Source organism: Anomaloglossus baeobatrachus, chromosome 2 (assembly GCF_048569485.1).
Source record: "Anomaloglossus baeobatrachus isolate aAnoBae1 chromosome 2, aAnoBae1.hap1, whole genome shotgun sequence".
NCBI classification, from domain to species: domain Eukaryota; kingdom Metazoa; phylum Chordata; class Amphibia; order Anura; family Aromobatidae; genus Anomaloglossus; species Anomaloglossus baeobatrachus.
In genome coordinates, this window is record NC_134354.1 from 425,711,359 (window position 1) to 425,722,728 (window position 11,370).

The 11,370-nt window shown below is 42.0% G+C and overlaps 1 protein-coding gene across 1 annotated transcript in view; it reads left to right on the forward strand.

The window, feature by feature from the left end:
* The window catches only part of NT5C1A (5'-nucleotidase, cytosolic IA), a 70,750-nt gene extending 64,368 nt beyond the window's left edge, over nt 1-6,382 (forward strand). The window contains exon 6 of the mRNA XM_075336218.1: nt 1,217-6,382. Coding sequence (XP_075192333.1) covers nt 1,217-1,561 — 345 coding nt within the window. The 3' untranslated portion in view covers nt 1,562-6,382. The remainder of the gene's footprint in view (nt 1-1,216) is intronic.
* The last annotated feature ends 4,988 nt before the right edge of the window (nt 6,383-11,370 follow it).

An 11,370-nucleotide genomic window follows, 5' to 3' on the forward strand; every position in this document is an offset into this window, starting at 1 on the left:
TGTTGGTACCTTCTATCTGTTTGTCCTGCTCCATTGGTATCTGGTTCCAGTCCGTCCTGCTCTGTTGGTACCTTCTACCGGTCTGTCCTGCCCTGTTGGTACTAGTGTCTGTCTGTGTCTGGCCATGCCATCCACCCCAGCCACTGCAGTGGTTCCAGCTTTACTAGTGACTGTGTCTGTCAACCCCGGCCGTGCCATCCGCCTCAGCTACCCCGGTGGTTCCTGTGCTTGCTAGTCATCATTTTGTCAGTTCTTTTTACATAATTATCTTTCAGTTAGTGACTTATTGATGTTTGACGAATTCATCAAATGATTTGCAACTTTTTATCAAGTTATTTAGTTTTCAGATTTTTATGTCAATGTGTCTTTTCCAGATGTATTAGACTGATACATCAAATGTGATATTTTAAAAAGTCTTACAATTTGGCATAATATGTGCTACACTCCATCCCCCCCTCCCATAGCGTACCTCATTCACGCTCGCTGGACTACATTGATCGGAGTCATTAAGTGGCGATTGCCTCTTTATGAATCAGCCATGTTTGGTACCCAGCGTATGCCATTGTTGACGTACATTTTTGGAGTAAGTTACACCATGTTATTGGTTTAACTTATGATGAATCTGACAGACGGGTGTTATCGTGCCCCATCCAGCCTACACCCATATTGGCGTAGCTGTCTGGGAATGGGGTGTAAACACAAAAACTTGCCATATTTTTGTGTGAATGTTGAGTTGCTAAAAAAAAAGTGACATATTAAGATGTTTTATGCATAAGCACCTTGATGAATCAGTGACTATATGTTCAAGAAAGTTCCTGGATACACGATTTGATAAAAGAAGTATTGAAAGATTTAATGTGCACAGTGCTTTATTGTGCTTTGATGTACAGAAGTACTGGGAATTACTGCAGTATCGTATTGCTAATACAAAATGTGTGGACGTTCATTTCATCAAGGCTAACTTTGTTTCAATTTGCTTGAAAGGAAAAACATATTTTTTTATTTTATGCAAAATTTATAAAGCATGTGCACAATTTGAAGAATTTGGAACAAAAAGCACAAGACCGAAAAGGGACTTAAAAAAAAAAACCCTCCAGCTGATGACTTGGTAGCTTTGTCTTTGTTACTAAATCCCACGGTAGATGACTTTGTAAATATCTTATTGACACTTTTTTTTATAAAGTTACTGATTAACTTCATTATCTTTCATTCTCAGGGTCCATTAAAGGGTTTCTTGGAATCTCTAGGAAAATTACAGAAGAAATTTTATCAAAAGGGAATGAGAATGAACTGCCCAATACGCACATACTTAGTCACTGCTCGTAGTGCAGCCAGTTCTGGGGCAAGAGCCCTTAAAACCCTACGTAGCTGGGGTCTTGAAACTGATGAGGCACTGTTTTTGGCTGGAGCTCCAAAAGGACCTATGCTGGAGAAAATACGCCCTCATATATTCTTTGATGATCAGATGTTCCACATAGAAGGAGCCCAAGAGATGGGAACTATAGCAGCCCATGTCCCTTATGGTGTGGCACAAAAACACAAGCACAAAAACACTAAGTGAGACTGATGTAAAACCTTGTCCTGTTTGCCTCACCACCCTGGAATTCATTCTTTATCTGACATACTGAACTGTTACAAATTATGTTTAAAGCTATGTATTACACTGTACAATTAAGCTGGATATATATTCTGAAAGTTTAAGATGACCAATGGGACTACTTGCTGTGAATTAACTGAAGAATGTAATAAATGGAAGCCCGCGATGATATTATATTAAAAGATAGACAATAGTGACCATGTGTGTACTGTGTACTACATGTTAAGGATTCAAAGCCCTCTCTTCTAAGTGAAATTGTGCAGTTTTATAATTCCAGGGTTTAAGGCCTATACACATAGGTTTCAAGTGAACCAAACCTGACAATTTTGGTGGGATTGGCCTACCATTTAATCTGTATCGGAGCCTCCTCAACCACCTCCCCCTGCCCTTCTCAATTTAAATGCCTGACCCTTCTGATTCCCCTGAAGATGCATCGTAAGAAGTGTCTAGTAGCAATTTACTCCCTTCTTACCCTTAAATTCCCCATGCAAGCTTGCCCAAGATGCACATCAATGGGTTCAGAAGAGATTGCTGTCCCTATCTTAGCTATATGGGCACTTTTCTAGTCCTCTTGGAGGGGTAAAATTCGTCAAGGTGCCATTGACACACTCCAAATTCTGGATAATGGGGACTCATACTTTCACTTAGTGAGGCTTTACATGTTTAAATAATGTGCAGTTTGACTATTTTTTGCTTGTGTGACAATTTCCTACAGGGTCTACAAAGAGTTGAATTGTGTGTATTTCCTATATATAGTTATTAAATTGTAATTGTAGTAAGATAATACAAAAGCGGGAAACTAAAATCGGGATGGATTATTCAATAGCCTGACTATTGGGCAATCTAATTTACAGCGATTAGTAGATCTTATGATCAAAATAATCAGTGAACCTGAAGATCAGGATTATAGCTATTTAAAGCGGGGTGCACACTGCAGACTGGGGGCCACTTTCAACCCACGATGCCCTTCTGTGCGGCCCCCAACCATCTGCATAATGTCTGGCAGTATGTTGCTGTCATGTAGTAGACCAGCAGTGCTGTGTAGCACTGTAAGACCAGGTAATTATTAATGATGTATTAATTTCTAGGCCCTCCACATTTTGTCAGAATGGATCCTGACTTCTATAAATCAGAAGGGCGTAGATGAGAAGAGGCAACCATGCACGAGTGCTTTTATTCATTGTAGTTTATGGGAGAAGGAAATACTGGTTCAGCTTCTGTAACATACTACAATGTAGAGAGCTGAACTCATGATCTCCTGGTTTGCACAGCCATGAGAGGGGTGCATCTACCTCCCTGATAGGGGGAGCCCTATAAATGGAACCTGCACCTATTGGACATTTATGGTGCATACTTTCAATATGCAGTACATTTTCCAGAAGGTAAAACTTTGGTACTACTGTATCCCATGGGGTTGGCTTTACCTTCCAAAGTGGGCCTTGGACCCAAAAAAGTTGTGCTCCTCTGATGTCAAGTGCCCGCGTGCAAATTATTATATTTTGAGATACTTGTAAGCAACAATTGCTTTAGTCAAATTGTATGCATTATCAAAGCGTGTAAAGACACCTTTACTTTGTAAGGGCATCTTAGGAATGGTTACTAATATGACCTCCTATCATATCATCTTACAGAAGTCTTTGCATTATCAAAGTATCTCCCATTCAAGTGAATGGAAAAGTGCTGTATTTGGCAGTGGCCACTAAACAATGTACGTAGCTGCTATGTTACACTCCATACATTGCCGAAAGGGAAACAATTAGAAAATGATCTATTGTTTAAATCAGGTTTTTGTGTTACATTAATTTAATAAAATATTGCCAATGTGTTTATTTTTCGTATCCCAATCTTTATTTAAAAATTAAAAATATTGATTTTGCAATTTTCACACTTCATGTCCTTATGGAAAAAGTTTTCAGGAGTTTTCTTATCAGTAGAGACAGATAATGCCTCTATACACAGCTGATCACACAGGATCAACCAATCAGAAGTGGCATCACCGCTGACCCTGCTCCCCATTCGTTCACAGTGACCTGTGCACCCGCTCATTACATGCTTAAATGCAAAACATAGGTTTCGGATGTGACCATGGTAACTTATGTACATGTGTTGTTCCCTGAATCAAATGGAAGTTCTAGACTAAAAAAGCAGAAGTGGCCAGTGTGAAAATTGCAATATTTCTATTTTTTCTTTCTAAGACAGATTGTGATACGTGATATGACAAAGCCAAACAAAAACTCCAACACATTTAACACAAACGCAAACCTAATTTAGTCCACAGATCATTTTCTGATGATAGCATCCCTGCCCACTGGAGAAGCAGATATCAGATGATCATGGGGGTGCTGGATCCCCATTGATCTCATATTGATTACCTGTTCCACAGACAGGTCATCATTTGCTGAATGCCGGACAACCCCTTAAAGTGTCTATAACTGTGTTAATGTTTGTGCTTCTATCCGGAGATGTTCTTCTATTCGTGTGCCAGGATTTATATTTTCTGGTCCTGTTTTCCTCAGATGTTTATTCTGTAAATTCTGCACATGGATATTGTGTGTCTAACTCATAAGTGTAGCACTTTGTGACAATAATCAAACCCATAAGTGTAACACTTTGTGACAATAATAATAATTGCAATTTTAAAAGTGTGGCAGCTTTTATTACTTTTTTTGGTGCCTAATACTGTATATTGTTTCCATCACAGTGACATTAAATATATTCAATCCTGATAGATATAATTTTTAAAGTAATGATGAACAGAGAGTTTGGCGCGCTAAATTTGTTAACAAGGTCGTCTTATCAAAGATAACCACTTTCAGAATACAGCCATCTTGGTGATCAGCTGATGGCCATGAATTTGGCTCGTATACAAGGTCAGAGCTGCAGGAGAGCCTGCAGGAAAACCTGCAGGAGAAATGTAGTACAGTGGAACCTTGATTTACGAGAACAATCCATTCTGGGAGTGTGCTTGTAAACCAAGTTACTCGTCTAGCAAAGCAACATTTCCCATAGGAAATAATGCAAGCTCAGACAAGTCATTCCACAACTTGTGCAATGTCCCATCTTGGCCCCCTATTGTGCCATTCCACACACAAATACACACACACACACACACACACACACACACGCGCGCGCACAAACACGCATAAATTATACTCAGCTTACCTTCCGTTCCATCGCCGGCCTCATGGTTCTTGTAGTTCGTCAATACAGAATGTGAATAGGGTAACCATCGCGACCGATGCCGGAGTTTCCTCTGCCAGATCGCTGAGCGTCAAAGGCAGGAGCCGTTTGCCTCTGATTGGCCAGCACGCTGCCTTTGAGTAGCGGCTAACAGCGGAAGTTTCGGCATCGGTCGCAATGGTTACCCGATACACATCCTGTACTGGTGAACTACAAAAACCATGAGGCCGGTGATGGAGCTGAAGGTAAGGTGAGCATAATATGTGTGTGTGCGTGTGTGTTTGTGTGTGTTTGTGCGGACTGCAAGAGCGGGTCAGAGCGCGGTGAAAGTACGGAACTGGAAGTGTGTGCGGTATTTGCTCGTACAGCAAAGCTTGCTCGTAAACTGAGTTACAAATTTACAGTAAGCTTTGCTCGTATAGCGAAATACTCGCACACCAAGTTACTCCTAAACTGAGGTTCCACTGTATTACATTGTGGCTATACAGCAGAATGACTATTTTCGTAACACATGGATGGCTCAAATCTGCCATAGTGGGAGTTGCTTTTATTGAATGGCTGTAATTACTGGCTCATAAAGCTAATCCTTTATAGTGTATCTAGGCAGCAGTAGTATTCACCTCATTAAGCAATGATACCAGCAGTCAGCAATGGGTTAAAAGGGTTTCCCAACAAAAAAGTACATTTAAATTAATAAATCTTGGAATAATAAATTCCACAATTTAATGTGTTAAAAATATTTTTTTTTCTGCTGAGATAATCCTATAAATGTGTCCCTGCTATGTACTGTGTAATAGCTGTCTCTCACCAAGAAAGAACATAGTCTGAACATATCACATCTGGGCAGGAGAGGAAGCAAAAGAGTATAGAGACATTACAGCAAGGGATCACAGCTGCTGCTTTCTGTGGTGTAAAACATTTCTTTGACTGTTTTATCACATGATTGAGTGTTAGCCATAAATAAAGTCAGTGACATATGAGTGCAGCTGTAGGCGGTGCTCCTAACTCATTTACTTGATTTATAATGAGCTCACGGAAATGGGGATACAGCAAAAACACTTGCTCATGTTATAAAACAAGCAGGAAAATGTTTTACCCCACAGAAAGCAGCAGCTGTAAGCCATTACTATGTCATCTGTATAGTCACTTATTTTCCTCCCCTGCCCGGGAGATGTGGTATGTTCAGACCATGTCCCTAACATGGACAGATACAGCCATTACACAGGACATAGCAGGGGCACATGTATAAGATTATCTCAGCACAGGACATTTTTTGTAACACATCTAATTTTTTAACTTATTATTTTTCAAAAATCTATTGATTAAAATGAACTTTGTTCGTGGCACAACCCTTGTAAGTAAACATCAAATTACCAAAAATGGCTGAAAAGGGAAGCAACATGAATGACAATCTGCTGATTATGTTTGTATAGGTTTTTATTTTTGTTACATATTTTTTCACTTCTGAGCGTCTTGTGCCTTTATGTGACCTGAATTGTGCAATGCAATGTATGGCCTTCCTATGAATGTAAACTATGGAATGTATAATGCATCTTGTATGCTACACAAAATAAACAATCTGCGTCATGGATTATTGAGACAAAATATGACTATTATTTAAGAGCACCACATTATTCATAAATATTATTTTTGAACACAACTTTTGGACCTTCCTAAAACAACGGATTCAAAATTAAAACCGCAAATTCCATGATCAAAGAACACAAAATGGATTTTTAGTTTCAATTTCAAAACTAGTCTGAAATTTGTCAAAGCTCCGAGAGGTGCTCACTCGCATGTGTGAATATTTAAGTGTTAAAAAAAGAGAATACCCTTAGGATGTAGCAGAGCTACGCTTGTTGAACAGGTTACCAAAGGTTGCATCCAGCGATCAAGTTAGCTGGGGGTAGAGTGAGTTTAGAAGAGGTGTTAGATAAGATAGGGTTAAGTAGTTAAGTAGTTAAGGGAGGAGGATGTTTAGGAAAGGGAGCTACAGAAGGAGTCAGTCAAGAAGTGGGTTCAAAGTAAGATGTGGCCTCGGTGCTAAGGCTAGTCAGGGAATCCCTAGGTAACCTCTGGAGGTCCAGAGCCTACGGCTCACCACGTCAGGCTTAGAGAGTCAACTGGCTACAGAGCTGTCGAGCCCAGAAATGGATGAAGGAGTGCAGGATTAGGGGAAGGAGGTGCAGACCCCTGAGGGCTCAGTCCAAGATAGCGGAGAACAGCATGAAGACTAGTACCCCACAGAAGGAAGGCCATGTTTGTCTTAATGGTGTGAAGAATAAAAGTAAACAAGACTGGTTTGCTAAGTGAACTTTAGTGTTGCGTGTCTTAATAAGTCAGAGACCAGCAGCAGGGGTGACGGACACAGGTTGGAACCAAGTTCTGCACACAGTCTCCTTGGCAAAGGAGAGCAGTGCCTGCATGGCCTGGTGCCAGCACCCCCTTTAATAGTCATAGAAGAAGTTACCACTATTGGATGTTATGACTTCTATCATTGTCCCCATTTGGCTGGATTCACATATCACTTATTAGGGGAGTTTTGGATGCAGCTTTATGCTGCTAAATTACGAAATGTATACTCTCCTATGTATCCCCTGTATCCATAGCTCCCAACTGTCCTGGATTCAGCAGAACTGTCCCAAGTAGCACTGTCCTGGCAGTCTGAGTTTTTGTCCCTTCTTCTCACCTCTCCTTTGCTGCTTTGTAGCTCCTCCTCCTTGAGGGCGGGCCTAAAATCTCTGCAGTGCACAAAATAAATTAACTATTTCATCTCTTCGGGTGTCAGATTTGTTTTGTTCCTATAAAAGTACTTTAAAATAATTACAAATTTTTTCCTTTTTTTGTTCTTTAAAAGTTTGGAGGTATGACTGTATCCACTAGAACATGCAGGGCTGTGGAGTCGGTAAGCCAAACCTCCAACTGCTCAATTTCCTGATTCCGACTCCAACTCCATCATACAGTTGAAACCAGAAGTTTACATACAGTTAGGTCCAGAAATATTTGGACAGTGACACAATTTTCGCGAGTTGGGCTCTGCATGCCACCACATTGGATTTGAAATGAAACCTCTACAACAGAATTCAAGTGCAGATTGTAACATTTAATTTGAAGGTTTGAACAAAAATATCTGATAGAAATTGTAGGAATTGTACACATTTCTTTACAAACACTCCACATTTTAGGAGGTCAAAAGTAATTGGACAAATAAACCAATCCCAAACAAAATATTTTTATTTTCAATATTTTGTTGCGAATCCTTTGGAGGCAATCACTGCCTTAAGTCTGGAACCCATGGACATCACCAAACGCTGGGTTTCCTCCTTCTTAATGCTTTGCCAGGCCTTTACAGCCGCAGCCTTCAGGTCTTGCTTGTTTGTGGGTCTTTCCGTCTTAAGTCTGGATTTGAACAAGTGAAATGCATACTCAATTGGGTTAAGATCTGGTGATTCACTTGGCCATTGCAGAATGTTCCACTTTTTTGCACTCATGAACTCCTGGGTAGCTTTGGCTGTATGCTTGGGGTCATTGTCCATCTGTACTATGAAGCGCCGTCCGATCAACTTTGCGGCATTTGGCTGAATCTGGGCTGAAAGTATATCCCGGTACACTTCAGAATTCATCCGGCTACTCTTGTCTGCTGTTATGTCATCAATAAACACAAGTGACCCAGTGCCATTGAAAGCCATGCATGCCCATGCCATCACGTTGCCTCCACCATGTTTTACAGAGGATGTGGTGTGCCTTGGATCATGTGCCGTTCCCTTTCTTCTCCAAACTTTTTTCTTCCCATCATTCTGGTACAGGTTGATCTTTGTCTCATCTGTCCATAGAATACTTTTCCAGAACTGAGCTGGCTTCATGAGGTGTTTTTCAGCAAATTTAACTCTGGCCTGTCTATTTTTGGAATTGATGAATGGTTTGCATCTAGATGTGAACCCTTTGTATTTACTTTCATGGAGTCTTCTCTTTACTGTTGACTTAGAGACAGATACACCTACTTCACTGAGAGTGTTCTGGACTTCAGTTGATGTTGTGAATGGGTTCTTCTTCAACAAAGAAAGTATGCGGCGATCATCCACCACTGTTGTCATCCGTGGACGCCCAGGCCTTTTTGAGTTCCCAAGCTCACCAGTCAATTCCTTTTTTTCTCAGAATGTACCCGACTGTTAATTTTGCTATTCCAAGCATGTCTGCTATCTCTCTGATGGACTTTTTCTTTTTTTCAGCCTCAGGATGTTCTGCTTCACCTCAATTGAGAGTTCCTTAGACCGCATGTTGTCTGGTCACAGCAACAGCTTCCAAATGCAAAACCACACACCTGTAATCAACCCCAAACCTTTTAACTACTTCATTGATTACAGGTTAACGAGGGAGACGCCTTCAGAGTTAATTGCAGCCCTTAGAGTCCCTTGTCCAATTACTTTTGGTCCCTTGAAAAAGAGGAGGCTATGCATTACAGAGCTATGATTCTTAAACCCTTTCTCCGATTTGGATGTGAAAACTCTCATATTGCAGCTGAGAGTGTGCACTTTCAGCCCATATTATATATATAATTGTATTTCTGAACATGTTTTTGTAAACAGCTAAAATAACAAAACTTGTGTCACTGTCCAAATATTTCTGGACCTAACTGTACACTATCTATAAAGACACATCTGCATGTTTCTCACTATCGGGGTACTGTTCCGCTTGCGATTTTCATGTGCGAGTGCTATCCAATATAACATCGAATTGCACTCGCACCAGTGCAAAACTATGGGGCAGCATCCATCTGCGATTGATTTCTCATGCCACAGCGGCATGCGGAATGAATCGCAGCATGCTGCGTTTGGCAGCGAGTCAGCTCACGCACGCCCATGCAAACCTATGGAAGCATGTGAAACATCGTACTGTACGCAATGTAATCCAAGTGCAGTGCAATATACCCGGAGACAGACAGTGGAGGAGATGGGGAGAAAGTGCTCCCTCCCTCTTATCCACAGCTTTGATGCGATTGCAAGATCGCATCACAGTCGCATGACCTTCGGCTGACGCTCCCTGCAGAGGGTCATTAGTATATCACTTACAATGCTCACACATCGGAAGCTGTACGCAAGTGGAAAAGTGCCCTCTGACATGAAATCAGAATAAACCTTTCCCATTTTAGGTCAATTAGGAACCAAAATTATTTATATTTGCCAAATGCCAAAATAATGAAAGAGAGAATGTTTTAAAGGCATTTTTATTACTTTCTGCAAAGTCAAAAGTTTACATTAATTTCATTAGTATTTGGTACCATTGCTCTTACACTATATGACTTGGGTCAAACATTTTGGATATCCTTCCACAAGCTTCTCAGAATAGTTGGTAGGAATTTGGGCCCGTTCCTCCTGACAAAACTGGTATAACTGAGCCATGTTTGTAGGTGCTCGCACTGGCCTTTTCAACTTTGCCCATAAATTTTCAGTTGGATTGAGATCAGGGTTTTGTGAAGGCCACTCCAAAACATTGACTTTGTTATCTTTAAGCCACTTTGCAACCTGTTTGGCAGTATGCTTCGGGTCATTCCTGGCTCGTGTCTTTGTTATGGTCACCGAGGGTCGGCGACCGTCTGGGGGTGGACCCACTGGACCGTGCACTGGACTCCATTGAGGAAGCGACCAGCAGAAAATCCCTATACAGGGACTGTGCGGTGCTTCCAACAGAAGGCCTAAAGGCACGGCAGCCAGGGACCGGAACATGCAGTCTCTTAGGATGGGTAAGATCTCAATGTCCAGTACAGGAGTGCCCAGATATGGCGGCACAGAGGTGAAGGCTCCGACGAGACGGCACTTTGGTGTAGGTTCAGATGTGGCGGCACTCTGGTTCAGAGGAGACGGCACTTGTAGCGAAGGCTCCGACATGGCTGCACACTGGTGATGGTTCAGATATGACTCCACTCGGATGGAGAGCAGGCTCTAGGACGAGACAGAGGTTAGGAACGTGGACTGGTACTAGAACAAGGCAGGACTAGAGACACAGACGTACGGGGACCTGAGAACTAGCAACGCACTATTAGCAACATTGCTGAGGCACCTCATGTGAGGGGAGGTGGACTTAAATACCTTTAAGGTAATAGGTGACCTCAGGAACAGCTGCCAGGTAATGAGACACCGGCCCTTTAAGACAGGAGGTGTGACCGTGCACGCACCCTAGGAATGGACACAGAAGCAGAGCATGTGGCCTCGGAGTGTGAGAAGGCTGTGGCAGGGACCAGAATAGGAGAGGAAGCTGCGAAGCTGTGGGGCTGGAAAGAGGGAGGATGCCCCCGCCGGAGACTGGAAGTGGAGGTGCACATGGAGAAAATGCTGGAACCATGTAGGTGAGAGGTGGGGCGCCTCCGCCGGGGCCTGGGAGCAGGAACAGGCACTACAGTATCCCCCTTTACAACCCCTCCTTTTCAGGAATTTCCTAAGGAGAAGAGGGCATTAACATTTTGCTATGGTTCCCAAGACCTCTCCTTGGGACCAAACCCCTTCCAGTGTACCACAAAGTAGGTTTTACCTCAGACCTCCTTCACCGCAAGGATGGCTTTTACCTCATACACGTCCCCATCACAGACAGGAGGAGAA